The sequence below is a fragment of the Aphelocoma coerulescens genome, chromosome 5 (assembly GCF_041296385.1).
Source record: "Aphelocoma coerulescens isolate FSJ_1873_10779 chromosome 5, UR_Acoe_1.0, whole genome shotgun sequence".
Lineage (NCBI taxonomy): Eukaryota > Metazoa > Chordata > Aves > Passeriformes > Corvidae > Aphelocoma > Aphelocoma coerulescens.
Window position 1 is genome coordinate 61,311,548 of NC_091019.1, and position 21,794 is coordinate 61,333,341.

The 21,794-nt window shown below is 45.5% G+C and overlaps 2 protein-coding genes across 2 annotated transcripts in view; one reads left to right on the forward strand and one right to left on the reverse strand.

Moving 5' to 3' along the window:
- Positions 1-1,690: 1,690 nt before the first annotated feature.
- On the forward strand, positions 1,691-7,025 carry GPHB5 (glycoprotein hormone subunit beta 5). The gene is made up of 3 exons (XM_069016043.1): positions 1,691-1,763; positions 4,216-4,420; positions 6,837-7,025. The coding sequence occupies exons 2-3, from the start codon at positions 4,217-4,219 to the stop codon at positions 7,023-7,025; spliced, it is 393 nt and encodes a 130-aa protein (XP_068872144.1). The 5' UTR covers positions 1,691-1,763; position 4,216.
- Positions 7,026-13,760: 6,735 nt separating this feature from the next.
- Positions 13,761-21,794, reverse strand: part of RHOJ (ras homolog family member J) — a 59,970-nt gene continuing 51,936 nt past the window's right edge. The window contains exons 4-5 of the mRNA XM_069018495.1: positions 20,746-20,841; positions 13,761-19,449 (exon numbers count right to left, since the gene is read on the reverse strand). Of these exons, the coding sequence (XP_068874596.1) occupies positions 19,303-19,449; positions 20,746-20,841 (243 nt within the window). The 3' untranslated portion in view covers positions 13,761-19,302. The remainder of the gene's footprint in view (positions 19,450-20,745; positions 20,842-21,794) is intronic.

Here is a 21,794-nt window from a genome sequence, read left to right on the forward strand (position 1 = left end):
TATAATTGGAGAATTAACTCTAATATGCAAATGGACCAAATTTATAAAACTGTGAAAAACCTGTGACCCAGGATCCATCTTGGTTGGAGCCCCTTGGAGGCTTTTGACTGCCCTTTTTGAAGGTCCTTCAAATAAACACATGCCTTTATTCTCTTAATCTTGTCTAGCCTCTGTTTTCAGGTAGCCACTTCAAGGCATCATCTACATGGCTCTCTGCAGTGCTTACTGTGTGCAGCCACTCAGCAATGTTATTTCCTTTGGTCTGTCTCATTAAACAGCACATCTCAGCTCCTTTCTCATGAGCAACCCAATCTGAGATCCTAGTGGTACATTTATTGATTAACTTAAATAAGATAAACTCACAGAACAGTAAGACAACAAAACTCTGCGTGGGAAAAAGCCAGCACTCAGGCCTGTCACAAAAAACAATGCAAATCCCTCAGGAATTGGTGTCTGTCCCACAGACAGACAGGATTTTCTAAAGACAGAATAAGTGAGAGTCTGCAATTTCTCTTTTGTTTTACTCTAAGAAAGAGGCTGTTCAGTACAAATGGAGATGAGAGAACAGGATCATAGTTAGCTGAAGCCACTGAAACCAAGCTGAATTACAGAAAAACTCCAGCACCTGGTTTTTTAATCCATAGAAGAAGAGGGCTCTGTCAAAGCTGGTTCATCTGGCATCTGGCATGCATTTCCTGTACCTGCCTCTAATCTTGGGCTGATTTTTGTTGGCACATTTCCAGAATTAAATAAAGGAGACTTAAGATCAGTATTTTCACTTTTACATGCTTTCCCTGTAAGTCGGGACATTTTAAACTGTATATTAAAAAAAGAAACTTTAAAAGTTTATTTTCTAGCTTTATTTTTGGTCAGTGAAAATTGCAGAAAAGTAGTTTTAGGGTTATTTTGGTGGAAAGTTGCTGATTGTTTTAGAGCAGCGACAAGACTTTGGCTGATCCTCTTGACCTCCCTGTGATCTCATTTGTCTTTGAATTTCCTGCTTTTCCCTATTGGTTTCAGTGGGGGAAAAAGGTGTCTAGAACAATGTCTGGTGATCTGATGGAGACATTTACAACACCTCCATTCAATATTCCTCCTCCAACATCTCACCTGATCACCCTTCACTTGAACGTGGAGTCCTTTACTGCCAGGGAGACTGGGAATAATAATGAGTGAGAATACTGGGGTAGATTTTAAACACCCCCTCCCTCCTAACTTCAGGACAGTTTTCAAATTTCTATTAAAAATTCTGTTCCTTTTTTTATTTTGGTTTCTTTTCTGTTAAGTGAATTAATTATTTGAAGCAGTTGTTTCCCATGTCATTATGGCAATAGGCAACAGCACTAAATGCCTGCTGCTTTTCTGTTTTTCAGACAATCCTTTCTCTCTTTCACTTGTTCCAATCACTGTTTCCTAATTTAGATGGAAAAGGTAGACCTTGAGAGTAAATAACCAGCCTTGTGTGGCTGCTGCAAGCTGAATAATGAAACACAGCAAGTGCTCTGGGCTTCCCAGGGGTTTGAGCACAAGTGTGAGCCCTGCTGCTGCACCAAATGTGGGCTGCTGACCTTGGCAGTGCAACAAGGACCTCGAGCCATGGGTTATTCACCCTGACAAAGGGAGAGCACCGATGTGATGTGGCTCATTTGGTCCTGAATGGTTCAATATTGCATTTCCTCAATGGTGATTTGTTGTTTTCTGTAGCTCATACTGCAGCAAGCCTGAATGCAATCCACCAGAAGTATGTGTTGAATATTTGTAAGGTAAATTAACAAGCTGATAGTAATCACTGCTTCATATTTAATAAGATGCATGTTCTGGACATTAACAGATGCTGTTTTACTTGGTTGTTGGTTTTTTTGGTTCTTTTCCTCTACTCTTTTGTCCTCTACTAATTTTGTTTTTCACTCTAAAACACTGTTGCATGGATTTTATTTGAATCAAGGTTTCCTCTGTGTTTTCTATTCTCTGGGCTGGGTTGTATTGCCGTGGCTGCCTTTGACAGCATCATCCTGAAGGGTCCATAATCCCTGACACTTGCCCTGCCTTTTCTGGATTTGCCTGAGTACTGGAGCTGGGAAGTCGCTGTCCATCCATGGTGGAAAGGAAGGGAGATGACTTTTCCCCATCACTGTGTGAGCATATGGCTGCACTTCTCTCTCCCATTCATCTTCTATGACCTCACTGACCAGCAAGTTTTCTGCAGAGCCAAGTTCCTCAGCTGCTCCCTGTCCTGTGAATAGCTGAAAATTTGGTTTGCAGAGTGAAGGCACAGGACATGATTTCTAAATTTCCTTTCACAGTGGTTTGAGCTGCCTGGCTTGCCAGGAGAACACTTTCTTTCCTTTCAAGCTCACACCTCCTCTCTCCGTCCCTTGCCCTTGCTTGTACAGAGCAATTGAGTAAAAAAAGATCTTCTGCAGTTGACAAAAATCCAGGCAGTTTTTTTGTAGAAATATCCAAAAAGTCTCCCTTGAGGATGTTTACATAGGGCTTGTTAGTTAAAGGGGTAATGATAATTTCAGAGCCAACTTCCAATTCCTTCACAGAGGTGTTGATATTCCATTATGGAAAAGAAGATCCTTTTTGCCCCAGTGCATGCTCATAATTTCACTCACCAAGATACTCCTTTTTTGATCAGGTTATGAAACAATAACCAGCAAAACCAATCATTCCCTTGAAGCTAATCACTGCTGGAAAGGGGAGCCTTGCTTTACAGTCAATGACTTTGATGCCTTGGGTAGTTCAAGTAAGGATCTGCCTTGATTGACAAGACCCTTTCTATAAATTTGAGCAATTAGACATCCCAGAAGCAGCTGCTGGGGAGATCTACTGATCACAAAGCTGACAGAGATTGCAGTGCAGGTCTCCTGCTGCTCCCTCTGACATCCTGAAACACCACCTGCAATTTAAAACTGCAAAAGGAATTCTGACTCCAACGAGTTAGGTGAGTGCATGTCTGTGTTTGCTCCCTGTCATGGCTCTGGCTCATGAATAAGGCAGCAGGATTTGCTAAAGTGGCAAAGGATAAATGTTTGATTTGTTTTGAAGTTTGTCTATTTTGCTCTCATACATCTTCTTTCAAAATATAAGGAATTTTAGCTTTTTTTTTTTACCCCGTTGAAGGTTATCTACAAATATATTCTCTTTAATGACGTGTAAGACCCCAGTGTGCACACAGTGACATATGTGATGCAAACATCATGTGCTGATCTAAAGCTCTGATTTAGCAAATTTAAATCATTTTGTTTAACAGGAGCTTAGGGACTCAAGGCAAAAGGCAGTCCCAGCTCACTTAATTTTGGTCTGTCCAGCTGAGAACAGACCCCAGCACACACCAGTCTGTGCCCTGTGGAGTTGCTGACGTTCTCAAAATTGTGTCAAATCTCGGGTTTCTAAGATGGATGTATTTGAGTCCAATGATAGTATGTAAATTGTAAAATGGACCTTGTGGCTTAGAGCTACTTTCCAGCTCTCTCTTTTTTGACAGAGGAGCTGTTCCAGAGACGCTGGTTGCTTTCCTTACCTAGACAGAAGGTCAACAGGTATCAGAGGGTCTTGGTGGATGCTGGGCTGCTCAGGTGTGAGGATTTCAGGGTTCCTCTGGTCACCTTGGCCGTGTTCCCCCTTGTCTGACCAGCTCTGACCACTGGCTTGGCAGCGTGGGTTGGGTCTGAGGTGGCTGTAGGGCAGTGTGTGCTGAAGGGACAGCCATCCCCTCTGGCTGCAGCCCTGGGAGAGGAACAGCACAAGACCAGTGCACAGGGTGTTGGTACTGGCAACTCCAGTAACACTTGTGGGAGATGCTGAGATTATAGCACAACTTCAGGGATACTTGGCTCCCAGCTCTGCAGCTATTGGCTTTGTCTGAGTGCAGGGCAACCCAGAAGGGGTGCTAGAAAGGCACATGCTGCAAAACAAATCTGCAATATGGAGATTGCAGTGGGGCTGAGGTATAAGCTGGTGATTTTATCTCTTCCAGGCAAACTCCCACTGCTGCATTCTGTGACAGAGCTTTTTACTGAGATTTTCCACGTCTGGGAGTAGGTGACCACTCATTCCTCCACTTGCCCCTCTTCTCTCAGGCTGAGTGAGGAGGTGTTTGAAGGCAGGAAGGCCTATCCCTGCCTCAGCTAAGCCCGTCCACTTGCACTTCTTGCCTGCTGGGCTGCGCCGGCTCTCCCACCCCTCCCCTCCTCTCCCTTCTGCCTTCAGCATGAAGCTCCACTGCCTGATCCTGGGAGCTCTCCTTGTCCTGCTGCTGTCCGGCTGCGGCGCCGCCACCAAGGCCTCGGCCATCGACCTGCGGACGTTCGTGGGCTGTGCCGTGCGGGAATTCACCTTCCTGGCCAGGAAACCCGGCTGCCGTGGGCTCAGGGTGACCACGGACGCCTGCTGGGGACGCTGCGAGACCTGGGAGGTGAGGCTGCTCTAGGAGCTTGGGCGGGTTGGACGGTCGGAGACGAGAGATCTCTGAAGTCAGATCTTGGAACACGCGGTTTATTGCAAAGGGCCTGGGTACAGGGCACTGCTTGGAGCTGCCAGCTGCAGCTCGGAGCAGGCCCAAGAGAGCAAGAATGTAAAAGTAAGAGCAAGTAGGTAAGGAGTAAGAGTGAGAGAAGAGGAAGTAAGTAAGAGAGAGAGAGAGCGAAGTCCTCGTTACAATACAATAAATCATCTTCTGTACTGAATATTCTAATTCTCACTAGCCAATCTAGTACAAGGTACAAATCCTATAGCATTTACATACAGCCTATAAGAGTTATTACATTACCATAGAGTGTTACATTTTAACTCCTAAAAACTACTCTTTGGACCCCTTCTGCTGGGCTAGTAGGGTCTGCTCTGACCCTTGGGCCTGTCTGCAAGCAGAGGGTATTGTTCAATCAAGAGGGGATTACCTTCAGTCGGCCAGACCATTGTTTTCCAGTTGTTCAGTAACTAAGACTCTATATCTCAAAGATGGCCTTCATTTCGATGTCGCTTATAGTTTTCATATTCCCAAAATCTTTTGTTAGGCAATCATATTTATAAGGCTTTCCAGTTTCATCTTCCCCAACAGCTGTGAGCCAGGGACATCCCTGGCTGGTACTTGCCCCCCAGGAAAAGCCCTCTAAAGACACCCACCCAGTGTCCTGCTCCATGACCCCCTGGCTACCGCTGCCAGCGTTTGCTGTTGGTTGTCCCCTCCCTCCTCCCACTGCCCCAAAGGGGATGGAAGCCATGTGATGATATTAATGAAGCACTTATGTAATGCTCTTACTACGCAATCTGAAAGCCTCTTACAGCTTGAACACTTAAGGAGAGGAGGACTTTATTGCTTCGCTTGAAAAAAAGAAGTCCTTTGAGATTAAGATGGAGCTCCCAATTGATGGGTAATATATGTTGTTCCAAAAAGCAAATCCCAAAAGGTAGCGTCTGTTTCTAATTTGGTCCTGTTTTAAGTCATAGCCCTGTATAAATACGAAGTACTTAAGTTTTAGGGGTGTACAGAGGGAGAAAGAAAGAGCGTAAGTACATCCACACACGTCAGAGAACAAATTTCCGACTGTCTTTGCCTTTCTGCAGCTGGAAGGCTCAAGGGGCAATCCTAGTTTAATTTATTTGGGAAATCTTGAGTGACTCAGAGGGGTTTGTCCACATGAAGACAAGGACTCCACATAAGTGACCAGAGGAGGAGCCAGGGTCTGTATGCCAGCTCTGACTCCCATTCTTCATGACTTGGTGGTATGAGGGGAAAGGCCACCAGTGGCCAGATTCCACGCTGGGATAAGGTTCCTTTGAGGGACCTCTTGACTCCTCGTTCCCCCTACTCCCAGGCTTCTCTGGCAGCTCAGACCTTGCAGCCTCTCTTGCTGTATTGCAGTACCCCTGGGGTGTAGTTCAGCTGAACCCACCTGGCTGTGGGCTCAACAGCTTCCAGAAGGCACCACGAGGGGTTTGGATGGGGGCTTTGCAAGAGTGAGGGTGTCTGCACATCTTGCCAAAATGTTGCATCTGTTCTGTCCCCTGCCATCCTTCTTAGTTCCCAGGGAGGGCTCTTTGCACAGAACAGAGGGAAAGAAAGAAATTAAAATGTCTTCTGGCTGTGTTACCTTAGGCAGTGGGCTCCCATGCCTGTGTGTGCTGCCCATTCCTGGAGTCTTTGGAAAATGGGTGTCCCTGTTGAGGAAACCTGATTTTTCAGCAAAACCAATGCCCCTGTGATACCACATGGCAGCGTGGGCTTCAAGGCCTTAAGGCTCCCACCATCTCCTGATAGCTGAGGTCTCTGGCCAAGCTGATTTTCTCAGGAGGAACTGCAGACTTCTATGCTGGCTGCTGTGCCGAGAGCTTTCCCCACAGTGTACAGCCATTGGGATTTGTGGGAAGTGCAGCCTGACAGGGAAGACGGGTCTGGCTGAGAAAAAACCCCAGCCTTTGGCACCTGGATGCACCCCTGCTCTTAGGCAGCTTGTGCACATGAAGGGTTTCCAGCAGAATATGTTTAATGGAAAAGCAATGCTTTTGGAAGAAGGCAGCTGCTTTTGGCAGCACTTGGTCGAAACACTCATACTCTGCTGCAAACCAGCTTTTGGGATAATCTTGTCTTCCTTCAAGCAGGTTTTAATTGGAGCTTTATGCTTTAAACAAACTGAAACACATCCATGAGCCCACTCCCCTCCATGGCAGGGCTCCAACAGGCAAGTGTTGAAGGATATAGCCTAAAACTTATTTCCATGGCCCCTTCCACCTGATCCAGTAGCTCTTCTATTTACACTAAATCCCCTTGAGGAAACTGAGGCTCCAGATGTTTGTCTCGCTTCCTGCCTGAGGCCAGCATTTCTCCCCCACAGAAGCCGATCCTGGAGCCGCCCTACATCGAGTCCCACCACCGGATCTGCACCTACAACGAGACCAGGATGGTGACGGTGAAGCTGCCCAAGTGTGCCCCCGACGTGGACCCCTTCTACACCTACCCGGTGGCCATCCGCTGCGACTGTGACATCTGCTCCACTGCCACCACCGAGTGTGAGACTTACTGACCTCCTGACCTCCCGCCCCAGCCCAGCCGAGGAGGGGCCGAGTTCTCCCCCAGCTTCATACCCTCGGTACCTCCAGCGTTCTGGAGGGTGTAAATCAGCCCAGAATTTGATCTCGCCCTGTAATTCTCCTAATCACTGATTTTTTTGGGCAGATGAGGCTTAATCCGCTCTCCTCATGCTGCTCAAAGCATGAGTGCTGTAGAAACCCAGTGCACAGCCTTACAATAGCAAACCCCATGGTAAAAAGAAATGATTTGGTTTCCCTTCCTCCTCATGAGCTTTTCACTCTGTGTGACCTTTTTCCCTGCACAAAGTGCCCATGGATTGAACAGCCACTGGAGTGTGGAAACACCCCACAAAGGCATTGCCTCTTCCATAACAGCCTGATTCATCTGGGCTTTAGCTTCTTCCCAGTAATGTAAGTGCAGTTACCAACACTTCCACCACCTCCCCCTCTCCCCTCCATTAGTTAATCTTACCCTGCAGTCATTCAGGAATAACAGTTAAGAAGAAGGTCTCAAGGCCAACGAAATGGAAATAAGTATTCAGATCACTACCTTGAAATTAGGGGGAATGCATACTCAGCCCTGACTCAGCCAAGGACTTAAGCTCCTGATTAAGTGTTTTGCTTAATATCAGTGGACTTTTACAGTTAAGCACGTATTCCAGTGCTTTGCTTAATTGGAGCTATTTTGTTGAAAAAAAAAATCTTGTCTCACAAGGGACAATTCCTGAAAAAAAAAAAAAAGCAGAGAAACACATTAAATGTGCAGAACCATCTGCTTTTATCCAGGGATTGGTGGGGAAATGGCTTCACGTGGAACCAGTGAGACTCTGCAGAGCCCAAGGCATCTCTCCTGACAATTTCCACAGTCAGAGTGACCAAGCCAAAACGCAACGATCACAGTTTGGTTTCAGTGGGCCCCTGGCTGAGGTGGTGGGAAAGAGGGGGCTTCTAAGGGTGTTCCCTGAGCTGCTAAGCTCCTTGGAGACCTGCTGCTCTGAGGGTGAACACAGAGCTGGGGGACAGCCAGATGTGCTTGCAGGAAAGCTGTGGAGTGTCCAGCAGTGGTGGGTGAGACAAGTCCAGCACAGGAAAGAGAGCAGACATTCCAAAGGACAGTTCACACCTCCTCAGGCCTGCTCTTTACAAACCAGGGGGACACCTGGGGGCTGCCACAAGAGCCCCCTGTGACCACAGCCACACAAGTGCCTTTGTTCCCTGGTTCCCACCTGCAGGAGGACACATTCACATTCATCCCTCATTTCTCCCCTGAGCAAAATGGGAGGTTAGGTGAAAGCAGGAAGATTTGCCAAGTGGGAGAGGCCCACAGGAGCTCACAAAACAGACACCTTCTCAGATAGCCATTAGGAGAGAATTGCTGCTGAGAGTAATACCTGCACCTGTCTTCCCTCACTCAGTGCCTTGTCCTCTGGATGCAGTCACCTTCATTTACAGGCATGCATGCTTGAAACTTCCCCAGGTGTCCTGACCACATTGAGACATTTAGCTTAACCTGTAATTTATTAGTTGATATAATTTTTTTTATCTGTAAAAGCTTCACTGTGACTGAGTAGGAAGAAGGTGATTTTATCACCTGCCTTCTGTAATTCTGAATAGAGACTTCTGTGCCCAACAGCACCAGGAGCAGTTTTTTTGCTGATGGAGAGTTTAACTACCCTCTAAAAAGTCCTCCTGTTTTGTTAGAAATTGCACCTCAAGATCCCTCTGATATTGTCAGCTGGCGTTACAGTTATTATGGGAAACCTGCAAATTGTTCTGTCCTTAATAAACCTCAAAACTGCAGTATGAAAGCAATTTAAAGCAATGTGTCCCACTTTTTCTGCATGTAGAGATTTCTCACGTAGAATATGTATGAGCTCCCACAAACTCTTTGCCAGAGCTATGAACACCTGCAAAACATCTTCTTGGTGTGAAGTCATTTCCTCCGCTGAATTTATCTGATGGAGTCTGGCTGTGCTGCAGTCTCAGGATTAGAGGTAGGGTTAGAAAGTGGCAAACTTCCTTCCTTTGCAGCCAGCAGGAAATCAGGGCTGTACCCAGACACGGTGAGACAGTAGAAACATCAGCAAGTGATCAGAACAGAACACTGCAGGGTGGGAAAAGGGTTTTGACTGATGCAGCCAGACCAGGGAGCAGAAGGGGGAGGTGGGAAGGATGTACTGACTGAAACCAAGTCAGCAAAAGGCCACTTTGAGATGATCTTTCAAGGAGGAGAGCAAAAGAGATGCTGTGGATTTGCCCTGAGGGACAAAAGTCCAGCCACCACCAGAGCTTACCAACTCATTTGCCAGGGAAGTGGTGGAGTCGCCATCACTGGAGGTATTTAAAAGACATGTAAATGTGGCACCTGGGGACATGGTGGACCTGGCAGCTCTGGGTTAATGGTTGAACTCAATGTTCTTAAAGGTCTTTTCCAACAAAAATTATTCCAAAGTTCTATGATTTGACTGGTGCACATCCGTCTTTTTCAGGCGTTGCTGGGTTCCCACGAGTAGGCACACAGCACTGACTTAATAACAAGGAGCCAATTTCATTTCTGGTGCTGGTAATTGCAAATCTGGAACTTTTCCCCAGAAGTAATTACACTAGTAGGTCTTAATTCTGTCAAATTCCCATCAATTTTCATACTTAAAGTCACAGAACAGTTTGAGTTGTTTCTAGACCAGCCCACCTGCAAAGAGCAGGGGCATCTTCCACTAGACCAGGTTGCTTCGAGCCCTATCCAACCTCATCCAGAATGTTTCCAGGGATGGGGCATCCACCACATCTCCAGCCAGTGTTCCACCATCCTCACTGTAAAAAACTTCTTGTCTAAATCAACCCTCTTTTAGTTCAAAAATTACTCCTTGTCCTGTCACAACTTGTGAGCAGGTCTTTAGTTTTCACATCCTTTATGCTGTAGCTGGGGTGATGTGTCCTGCTCAGAATTTGCAGGCAGTCAGCACAGCCCACACATTTCAGAGCATGAGGAGCTTCTTCCCAGGCAAACTTCACCTCCTTGGAGCATTTTAATGCTCTTTAAAGCCACAGATTTAGATGTCATCACCCAACCTGTCCAAAGCAGTTAAACAGCCTGTCTGTCTTTGGTGTGTGTTTGCAAGGAGTGTTTGTCACAAAGGCTGTGACACCTCAGGTATTCTCTCTCCCATGAAAAGCAGTGGATTTCTTTGTGCCTCAGTTTCCCTTTTGGACACTGGCAATGATGCTACAGATGACTTTTCCTCTCTACAGTGTGTTTTGTAGTGTACAGGCTTTAAGACCCCTTGTGACCAGTCACATCTGTACCCTGCAGTGCACTCAGTGCCTCAAGGTTATTGTAGCTCATTTAACCTGAACAGCAATTGTCACTGCCATGCAGTGCTTTGATTTGGCAAAATACCCTCCTGTTCTATGACAGCTGCAATAGTCCACTGGCCCTGGAAGCTCAGCTCCCCTGCAGTTGGTGTGCCCAGTCCTAATGACCATGACAGAAGTCAGAGTATTTTACCTCACCTTCAGACCTGAGTTGCCATGAGAAGGAGGGCAGGAGGCCTTCCTGGGTGGGTGTTCCCTGCACTGACTGGATTTCTCTTTGGGAGGCAGGACAAGCAGCTCCCTCCTGCTCTCACTGTACTCACATGAAAACACCAGAACCGGTGCCCTGGGTCAGAGCAAAGCCTGTCACTCCCAGCATCCTGCCAGGGAGTGTAGCCAGCCGTGGGTATTGAGGGAAATGTGAAAGCATCAGGGCTGCGTGGAGATATCCTTCCCTGGCTATATCCATACAGCCCTATCCAGCAGCAATTTAGGAGGTTTTCTGCTCTGCGGGATGCCTTTGGCACCTTGCTGTTAACCCCAGACCTGTGGGTCCTCCGTGTTACTTCTTCCCACATAAAGTCATGTCATGGAAAGTCTGGTGAGTAATACCATCTGCCTCTGGGGGAAGGTGAATAAAAAATATATTCCAGGCTATATGCTGTGCCCTCCTGGATTGTCCTGGCTCCTCTGAGGACGTGTCCATTGATAGCATACAGAGATTTGGGCTGTAGCACCTGTTTATTAGGAATAAACCCTGACATGCTTTGTCCTTGCTCTGCAAGTGCTCCAGGAAGGACTGGTTAAACCTGCTGAGGTTCACAAGCTGCAGGAAAATGAAAAGAGCCTTCCTCTGGTGAAACTTTCTTTGGCCCAGCCAATGTGAGGGATGTTTCTCAGGAATGGTGGGGTTTCTAGGCTTAACTTGAAGGCCAGACCAGCTGGTCAATGAGATTGCTTCTGGTCTTGAAACCAATTGTAATAAACAGCTGGGTAACAAAGGCACTTTGGCACTTATTTTAAAAATTTATTTTTTTATTTTTTAAAACCAAGATCCACATCTCTGCACTGAATCCCTGGAAGACTGGAGCCAGTCATATTCTTGTTTCCAGTCCAGCAGGGCTGTCTTTCCTCATGTAACTTCTTCATCACTGTAAGCCTTTCACTGTCCCTCCTGACTCTACCTTCCCTGGCTTCTGGACCACAGGTTGCACAGCTCATCATCTTCCTTGCCAAAATGTTGGTAGGTGTTTTTCCTACCTGAAACATCCTGCAAGGTGCATGTGATTAGCATCTGGGAAAATAAACACAACAGCACACTTCCCCAGATGGATGCTGTCAAAATACTTCGTAATACATTTATTTTGTTAAAATAAACTATGTACAATAAAGGATATTAATGTGCATTACAATATACAGTAATTACATGTTTAAAAGATGATAAACTAAAGAGTACAGAATTATGTGCTGTAAATAGGAAATTAATAGTGTTTACATGATTTTTAAACTATGAAGAACGTATTTGCTTGAAAACTGAATTGCCTTGGTTTGAAATTGTATTGTTTTGAATTCTGAAGATTTTGTTAATCTTTGAAAAAAAGGCATACCACTCAAAAGTCAGACATACTGTTTTAGTGCCCATCCTTTGGTTTCACCAGCCCCATATTCCAGCAATATTGCACACAGCAACTTTTAAGAGAGAAAAATTCAGTTGCTCACATCAAGTACGTGACTCTTTCTCCTAACTGGTTAAGACCTGACTGGTGATGAGTTAAATCCTGATTTGTGCTGAGGCCATTACATTTGCTTCACAAACTCAATCAGAACAACTTGTTGAACTGTAAGTTTGAAGCATTTCATAAGGAATAATTGTAAGTATTACTATTAAGTAAGCACAAGAAGAAAGGAATGAAATGTCCTTGTCCTTGTGTTCTCGGGGGAGCAGAGGATCTCTGTGCAGTGAAATGCTTGTATTTGCCAAGTGCATCAACATCATGACACATTGAACTGGATTCAGTTATCCTGGCACTCCATCTCCCTGCTCCTCTCTGCAGCCTTCTCTGAAGTCCTCCCAGTCTCGAGGTGCTGCTGAGCCCCAGGCAGCCAGGTGTGACTCCACAGAGGCACCTCCCAGCCCATTCACCGCCCTCAATCCATATTTTTTGAGTCAGCAGGGTCACCATGCCTCGCTCTGTAGCATTTCCCACCTGGCACCCTGGGCTCACCACCTTGGATCACTTCTGCTCATGAGCGAAGAAGACTTTGCCAGTGTCTTTCCCCTCTCATATAACTTTTTGTTACTGGTTATCAATGAATTAATATCTACAAGCTTGGGGAGAGTTTGGGCTCATTTACACCTTGCTGACAGTGCCTGCTAGGTCTGTGATGCAGTTAGAGCAGCTGCCTGTTTTGGGCATAAGTACTGGGAGAGATGACATGATGGTCACACTCTGGATATGATTTGCACCCAAACTACTTTGACAGACATCAGACAAATTTTTCTACATGTTATTGATAAAAACAAATGTTGTGTTGGAAGATATGGAAACTGTAGACTGGTGACAGCAGTCTACTCTGAATTCATTAACCTCCAATCAAAGTCAAAATTCACCAGAGCTGGTATCAGTGAGAGCTCAAACTGATGTTCACCAAAACCACATTGAACCTGGTGTCCTGAATGGGACGAGATGAAATTAAGTGACAGCAATGAGTTTAGGGTCTTTAAGCAAAGAAAATCACGTCTTGAATATTACACTGTTAATGTAACCACTTTCATCTTCAGCCTCAGTAGTGGTTGAACCAAGGCTTTTCTGATCCAGCCTCCAAAGGTGAGATCAGCAAAGTCTTTGGATGCCCTAACTCCTTTCAGGAGTCCTCAACCAGCAGCCAGAAGGTACAAAAGATTCTTAGGCCTGGCTCAGTACATATATAACAAGCTCAAAGCTTGTTCAGCCAAAGTAAAATGTCAGGAAAGGAGGAGATATAAAGACTCTCAAACATTTTCCACATTAGTCATGTGTGGACCCCACTGAAATTTTCCATTGCCTTCATGAGAATTTAAATGAAGCCAACATAGATCATCTTTGAAAATCCCACACTGCCATTATAGTTAGAAGCAGCCAAACACTGCATTATGGTCTGTACAATCTGGAAAGGGATGGGGATCCATATTTTCAAAGTTAAAGAGACTTTTCACCACTGACAGCAATTCACATGAGTTTTGCTTGTTGCTCTGGGTTTCTGAACTAATTTTGCTTTTACAATGAGCTTCTCACTCTTTTTGCTGTCCTGGTGTGGTTTCTGGAACAGACCAGGAAAATAGATTCTTGCTCCCATGTTTCTGAAAGCTTTAACTGAAACAAAGAAAGGAGAATTTGAAGTTTTTTGGTTTGGTTTTTTTTCTTGTTTTGTTTTGGTTTTTGTTTTTTTGGTTTTTTGTTCTAGTTATGGGCATCCCCTTAACGTCTTAAAATGAAATTTAAGGTTTAGGATCAAACTGACTAATTGTGGCTCTGGGCCCTGATTTTGCAGCTCTCCCCTGAAGCAGAAGTGATTCTGTTGCAGTCATGGCTTCTAATAGGTGATTTTGTCCTGACTTTTTGATGCAAAAATATTTCTATTCCTGTTTTGTTTTGATAGGTGAAGACAGCTGAGATCACAAGCCACTACCGAAATCAGTGGGAGGCTTTTTCCTGCTTTCAGATGGTCTTTATTCATGAAGAGGAAAATAAACATTCATAGTGGAAATTTGTCTTCATTTTTGCAAAGAGCTAGAAGTCATCTGACGTAGGTCACTCCATGCTCACCTCCTGTCACAGCAGATGCTCCTCCAGTCCTACAGAGTTGTGAACCAACAAAATGTTCTGTTATTTCCAGATTTTCCTTTTTTAATGTAGGATAAAACACATCACAGATCCTCCTCAGGGAAAAAGAGAATACATGGAGAAAGGCATGTGCAGCCAGATTCCTGCATTCTACCTCTTTGTTTAACAAATGGTCCCTGGGACAACGTGAGCATATGGATTGATTTGTTGGAGAAGACAAATGTGCTTTTAGACAATCCTGGCCTGAGACAGATTGATGCCACAGCGAATTATTTTTAATCCAGATGAGGTTTCTGTATGGTAAATCAAGAGGTATTTGCTGGGCCACCTGGGGAAAAAAGGTACAGGAAAAGTCATGGGCTCTAAGCAAGGTATAAAAGCAGATGGACATCTTTCAGATATGAATTCAAGGGAGAGATAGGCTGCTCAGGGAAGTGAACGAGTCTCCGTTCCTGAAGGTACTCAAAAGAACACAGGCCACCAACACTAGAGCAGCTGGAAGAGGTTTCCTTGTAATTAAACTACAAGGACAGATTACCAGTGGCCATATTCAGCTTCCCTCATGACCTGAGCGGTGCCAGTGGGATTGAATGAGACATGAGCAAGTTGGAGACAGTTCCTTGTGAAGTGAGATTTTCTTCAGTATGAGGAAGACTGCCAAAATCTGTCCCTTTAATAAAAGTATTTGGAATAACTTTATTTCATATTAAAATGCAGGGCTATATTTAATTCTGTGTCAGTTTTGAATGGATGCAGTGCTTCAAAAGAGAAAAAAGCTGAGAAATAACAATATCAGCTGCTGAAATGATTGTTTTGATTGTTATACTGGACTTGGGGAGAGTTCTGTAACTACACAGGGCATATATCCAGTTGAACAAATGAGGATGGACCTGAGTGGGTTTAGAGCCTCGTTTTTGCCTTCTCCCCAACTTTTCAGAGCTCTGGGAGGCACAGGACAAACTGTGGGAATCTTTGTGGGACCTCCTTCAAGTCATGCTGGAAGTGGCTGGACTATCCTCATTCCATTGTCCTGGTGTTTTCACAGGGCTCTGAAGGGCAGAGGCATCTGTAGGTTGTTTTAATGTGATAGCAACTCTCTGATGACTGGAGATCTCTCTCAAATACCTCTAATATCTTCTTGCAGGAGTCCTCATGAAAATACTTTGGGAACTCTGTTTGAAACTGCAGCTTCAGGTTAAGAACTCCTGGTAGAACATGAAGGTTTTGGAAGAGGCCAAAGGAGATGTTTTTTTTTTGGATCCAACAAGCTTCCTGTAAGTTGTGAGTGCTTTTGAAATGACAGCAGACTATTAACAAAGGCAGGTCTGTCAGGAAAGACTTTGACATCAGCTGCATTAAGGGGACATTGTCAAATAAGTTCCAGGGATGGTTTCTAACCTTTGTGACTCTTCTTGACAGTTTTCTTTTTAAGGTGAAATTGGGATCTGATTTCTAGCTCCTCTCACAGTGAGTAAACCTATCTCCTTTCACCTGGCAGTCCTTCATTGATTTTCTTTCCTTATTATTAACGGTTCTTGAAAATAACTTGAAGTTTATATCTGCGGCCTTATGCCTGCACTTGCACCATGTCTGGTGTTGTGGTTTTGCTGGAAATAAGCTTTGCTGCCTGTTCACACACCATCTGCTGCTTTTAAAAAAGGCATTAGGTATGACTTGCCAGATAGTCAATGACTCTCCTTGCATCTGCCTACAATCCCTTTCTAGAGCCTGTTGGCCTGTGCTATCCCTGCCTCCCCAAAATAATAGTGTAACAGGGCAGATCCTTGAGTAAGTGCCACATTTCATGGACAGGTGTGTGTACATAACCTAACACAGGAATAATGTTTATGGGACCTGCATTAAACATGGCTTATTTTTTTTTTTTCCTTCTGGAAGAAAAATTAAAATAAATGGAGTTGCAGAGGCCATTTCTCAGTGGATTGTGACCAATCTCCCTCTCTTGCAGCTCCCAGAATTCAAATTTTGGTCAAAATCAATTTGAAAAACTTGAAATTTTACTGCCTCACAAGCTCGATGTGCTCCATTTTGTGAGTGCAAAGAAACCCCTGCTTAGCCTTAACATTTCTTGTATCTATATCAACACTTTTCTATCTGCTTCATCTATGCAAGGATTTGTTCAGGGTCCTGCAGTTTAACACATTAGGGCAGCAGCATTTTAGCTTCTCCATCACCACTTGCTTTGCAGTTAATTTCCCTCAAACCACTGTAGTTACACGAAGGCTACAACTTCCCACTTGATTTTTGATTTTATTGCCAATCCTATGCTATTCCATTAAGATTAATAACCACCCCTGGTACTCAGTGGCACACAAAAATGTGATTTGATTATTTGTGGCTTTCCCTGATGCATGCCAGGGTGCTACATCTCACTTTTCCAGTGTGCTCATTATGTTAGGATGAGCTCACCTGTCACTTTGGGTTTTTTATTTCCTCTATTTCCTCATCTTTTGAAGCTCTAAGAATACCAGGGAATTCCAACCTGAGCATTGCATTGTGCTTCAGCTAAACCAGACTTCACCTATTTCCACCAGAGAAGTGGTGAAGTCATACATCACTCTCCAGCAACCTACGTGAGCTAAAACAATAATCCTAATTAATTTCCACTGAAGTAAAAGGCAGCACAGTGCAGATATAAATTTCCCTGAAATCTGTTTAAGGCTTTTTTTTGTTGTTGTTTCAGAGGACTTCTAGTCATATTGTAAGCCTAAATATTATTTAATCCATGCCTAGTTCTCCTCATACTCCTCTAATATCTTTTACATGTTCAGTTCAGTTCAGCTGATAGGCAGTGTCCTGGTGAGGTGAACACTCACTGCTCTGCCTGGGGATGGACACAAACTCTGAAGCATGGAATGGACCCTTGCTCCTCAGTCTGAGCTGGGCTTTAGCAGCCAGCCCATCTGAAGTAAATGCCTGGGACATAATAAAATCAAACAGAAAATACGCACAAAAAGTTGCCAGCAGTGAGGAGAACTTTCTTTTGTCTGTCTCAGGTGTGGCACTACTGTGTTTTCATCCATGTTGGTGTGCAGCAAGGAAGGGATGGTGAGTGAAAGCCACAGGGTAACAACAGCAAAACATTTGCTTGGAGTCTGATGACTGTTGTCAGAGAGAACTGTTGATTTCTACCTGGAAATGTTTTGGGGTGTCAGAGCTGGTTTCTGTAGGTGTCCATGCTAAATGGGGGGTTGGAATTAGATGATCTTTGAGGCCCCTTCCAACCCAAACCATTCTACAATTGTATGAAATTGAATTTGTGCTAAAGGAAGAGCTCAGATCCATAAGCCTGGTCCTGATGCAGGACTGGGCACTGCACCAAGTTTGGTCCCTTCCATGTGCCTCGGGTGCCGTTCCCATTGTCCTGCTGCCGTCACTCATTGCTCCGAGCAACACCAGGTCTGGAGTTCCCTGGTTTGTCTGGTGACAGGCGTGTTCTCAGTCAGGACACTGTGCTTCCCAAGAGGAGAGGGCTGCCAGTCTCTTGGAATGGGGTGCAGAGGGGAGCAGGGCCCATGCCCCTGGGCTGGGAGGACACACTGCTGTCACTTGCTCCCTCCTGGCACTTCTGGACACGCTGGCTACAGACAGGGCTTTTGCAAGGAGTTACATCTTCAAATCTGTGTGTGCTGGCACTGTGGCTTCCTGCTTGGGGAATGAAATCCATAACAAGACAGTCTCATGGCACTGCCAGGGTACCCAAAGGCAGCTGCAAGTAACAAGATGCCCTTCGAGTTCACCTCTGAGTGTCTGTGTTGCTGCGATGTGCAAAATTGTAGGATCCTGGGAGAGGCTTTAGTGAAAAGGCACAATTTCTCCAGCAGAAAAGGGAGCTCACAGGCAGCTTCCCTTCCCTTAGGGGCTGGAATTCCCATCTCCATGCTGTTGGCTGCCAGCCATCATCTGCCACTCGTGGAAAAGTCCACTCCTGAGGACTGCAGCCACGCTGCATCTCCAAAAGCACTCTCGTGAAGATGGAAAAAGGGGAGCAGAGAGAGAAGCAATGAATGGGAGGAGGGAGGCTCAATAAGTCAACAAGTTCACAACTCCACTTTGATGAGGTTTTTTACAGAAATACTTCATAAGAAAAGGATAATTTTAAGGCAATTGGATCACCTCAAAGAACTTAAAGTCAGTATGACCTTTGGTTTTTTTTTTCTATTCTTGGCTGTTGGGTGAGATGTAGAAATCCAGCTGATCTATAAGGTAAATTCTCAGTTGCCATGGCAATGTGTCTCATTCTTGTTCTCAGCTGGAACAGAGATTGTTCTGTGCTGCTATTTCATGTCTAGGGCAATATTCTTTGGTGCCAGAGTTTCTTTGTTTCAGTACATTAATGCTACAACTCTGTACTTCCTTTCCCAGCTTTTGGAAACATGGCTCAGCCTGAACATTCCTCTGTAAAAATACAGTTATTTGCATTTTTTTTGTTGTAAGAACATTCCTTAAGTCTGGAGGTAAATGTTGATCCATATTGATAGCTTGGGTGCAGCAACATCCTGATGCTGTGAAGTTTCACCATTAAGTGAAAACAAACTGGAATCACTTCACCTTTGCTTCCATGTGGTTTGAACAAACTTAAGTATCTCCTGAACTAGCAAGTCTTATAAAAGAAAAGCAATTTAAAAGTACATCCTACATATAGTGTATATCTTACATATTAGATTTCTACAGATCTCCATGTGCTTTCAGTCAGTTCAGATTCAATTCCTAAGGACTGCGAATTCCTAATTTTGATCAATTTTTACTTAAGGCCACAAATGGAGTTTCTCCTGTGTCTTTGTCCATCTTTAGTTCTTTGTTTTGTCACATGCCACCTTCACCTTATTCCTAAGGCGGGGAGCCAAGCAGGAGCAGGCCTCCTGGCTTCTGTTGGTGCAGTCTGCAGCAGTGGGAACAGGCTACAAAACAGCTCTGGAGGGTTAGGAAAGCACAGAGACAGGAGTTGGCCAAGGTTGATACAGCTTGGAGGTTTCACAGAACGGAGAGCTCCTATATTTGGGTAAGAAGGACCCTTTTCTCATCATGTTCCCCGTTTCAGTTGCATGTGACCTTCATTGCCTTTCTAACCTGCTTGGTTTCACTGGACTCAGCTCGCTCTGCTTCCCAGGGGACGTCACACAAGGGTGCAGCATCTGTGGCACTTTGCACAGTGCTTCTTCTTCTTCTTGGGGTGGAAAATGGTCATGATTGCCTCATCAAAGACAGTCTTAAGGCCTTTCTGTGTGAGTGCTGAGCACTCCAGATAGCACTGGGCTCCGATCTGAAAAAGAGAGAAAATGTGAGTGAGTATCCACTGATGGGAGAGACAGAGTGATGCTGTTCCAGCGTCTTTCTACGTTTAGAAGGGAGGTGAGGAGATTACTCTGTTCTGTATCTGGCTGCCTATGGGATGAAAGGAGCTCAGGTGGTCATCCTGAGAAGGGAGCAGGAATCAGCAACAACATAAGTATCTCACCACATGTGGGTGAACGGGGAGCAGGAATTCCCTGCATGACCCTCCAGAGAGAGGGGGGCTGCACTCACGTTCAAGTGCTGGACCAGGAGCTTGGCCTCCTGCCTGTGCAGCTGGGAGGCTTTCAAGGAAATGCTGGGTTGTACCTGAACTCCTTCATACACTTGGCTGTTCTCCCCTGAACTGTCCCTCTTGTGTCCTGTCTCCTGCAATGCCAGGGAGCTGCTACCTGGGGAGGGCTTCCAGCTGGTTTCTGGGAATAGGGAAGCACCATTTTGAGATGGGAGTCTCCTGTGTATGCTGACATGACACAGACACAGAGGCCTGGGAAAGCAGCCTCAGCTTATTCAGCAACACTGTGGCTTATATTATCAGCTTGTTCTGCTAATGGATGTTCTAGTTTTGAGGGCCAGGGACAACAGCAGCACCTGCAGCATATAAAGTAGACAAGGCCAGTCCAGAATTCTGCATCCCAGGGCTTGGGAAGTGCTTCTAGCCCCCTACCTTCCCAGGAGAAATGTACAATACCACAGAAACTTTGGGAGCACCTTCTCTGCTGCTTGAAGTGCAATGGATAAGTGAGCATCAAGTCGTCTGTGCTTTTGTAAGGGATAGGGAGGAGTTTGACAGGAGGTGACTGCAGAGAGGGGTTTGCCACATGCACCTTGCAGCAGAACCCTGAGCAAGAAACACTTGACTTAGGTGAAATAGGCAGTAAAATCTGTTTTGATACCCATTTTCTACCTGCTGCCCTGGGCTCACGGATGCTTTGCTTAGACCTTGGCCATGGCACCTGCCAGAGATCAAGAAGCATTGGGACAATTCTCTCTGAGGTGTGATTTTTGGGGTTGTCCAATGACCAGGAGTTGGACTCGTTGACCCTTTTGGGTCCCTTCCCACTCAGGATATTCTATGTTTCTGTGATTCAACTGGGAATTGCAGCAGAAGTGCAGGCTCAGGGGTCACAATGTGTGCCCAGCCTGTTTGAACAGAGGCTGTAATCTCCATCTGGGACCAATGGGCCTTGGAGGAGCCTTGAATGAAAGAAACCCAGTGGAAAGCTGTGATCAGTTGGCTTGATGGGACCTCAGAAGAAGCTGTTACCTCCTTTGCCAGCTTGACTCCGTGCTCATAGGTGAGTGGTTTCTCCTTCATGTAAAGCAGCCGTGCCAAAGTCTTGGGATCATCCCGGAGATCAATCTAGTAGAAAATACACAAACTCTGTAATTCCTGAGGCAGACATTTATCACAGGGGGTCCGATGCTGGTCAGCACCAGTGTGCCACGACCTTCCTAGAGAGAGCATCCTGCAAGGAGCAACTCTTCCAGGGGTGGTGGCAGGCCTCCCTGGGCAGCAGGGGATTCCAGCAAGTGTAGCCATTTCTCAGCTACAAGTGATTCCAGCTCTTGTGATTCAGCTCTTTGTGAAATCACCCAAGGCAAACTCGGGGACAGAGAGATGGGAGCCTCATGTGGCAATTCCACAGAGGTGGCTTTTATTGTCCAGCAGCCCCTGTGAAGGGAAGGCCAGGGACAAACACCCCCTACTGAGGGGCAGAAACAGGGGCCTTTTATGGGAAAGGCAGGATGTGGGGTAGAAACCAATTAGCCAGCTGGGTACAGGCTATTGCCATATAGAAACAAGGCATGCTGGAGGTGGCTCACTTTGTCACCATGACCCCGAGGAAGGTTGCTTGTCTCTGGGGAAAGTCTCTTTGGCCCCAGGCCTGTGTCCTCCAAGGGAGTGCAGAGGGCTCTTGTGCCAAGGGCTCACAGCCCTCCACAGATACTCATGGCTTTACAGACCCACATCAGGGCATCTGTATCACTCCTCAACTCTGGTGATACTTCAGAAACAAATTGCACATTTACTTACTTTTTCACCTTTTTTCCCCTCAGTTTACCATGAATTAATTCTCCTTTGCAGGTTATTGGGCCACAGCTCAGATGGATATGGTACAGCAAAGAGCCCCACTGGAAGGGGAGGCTGCTGCAACCCTGCACTGCACCACCCAAATTTCACCCTGACAAGCCAGACACGGCTCAGTCTGACTGACTTGAAACAAAATCCTTTATTTCCATGGAAAACATCAAAGTGAAGTATTCTGGCACTTCAAACCTGTCCATTTTCAGACTGAATGATCTAAAGGATAA

Excerpts from the sequence above, each read along its gene's own strand:
- GPHB5 (XM_069016043.1), top strand. The coding sequence starts at position 4,217 with ATGAAGCTCCACTGCCTGATCCTGGGAGCTCTCCTTGTCCTGCTGCTG. Across the intron at positions 4,421-6,836 it reads GACGCTGCGAGACCTGGGAG|AAGCCGATCCTGGAGCCGCC; the intron begins GTGAGGCTGCTC and ends TCTCCCCCACAG.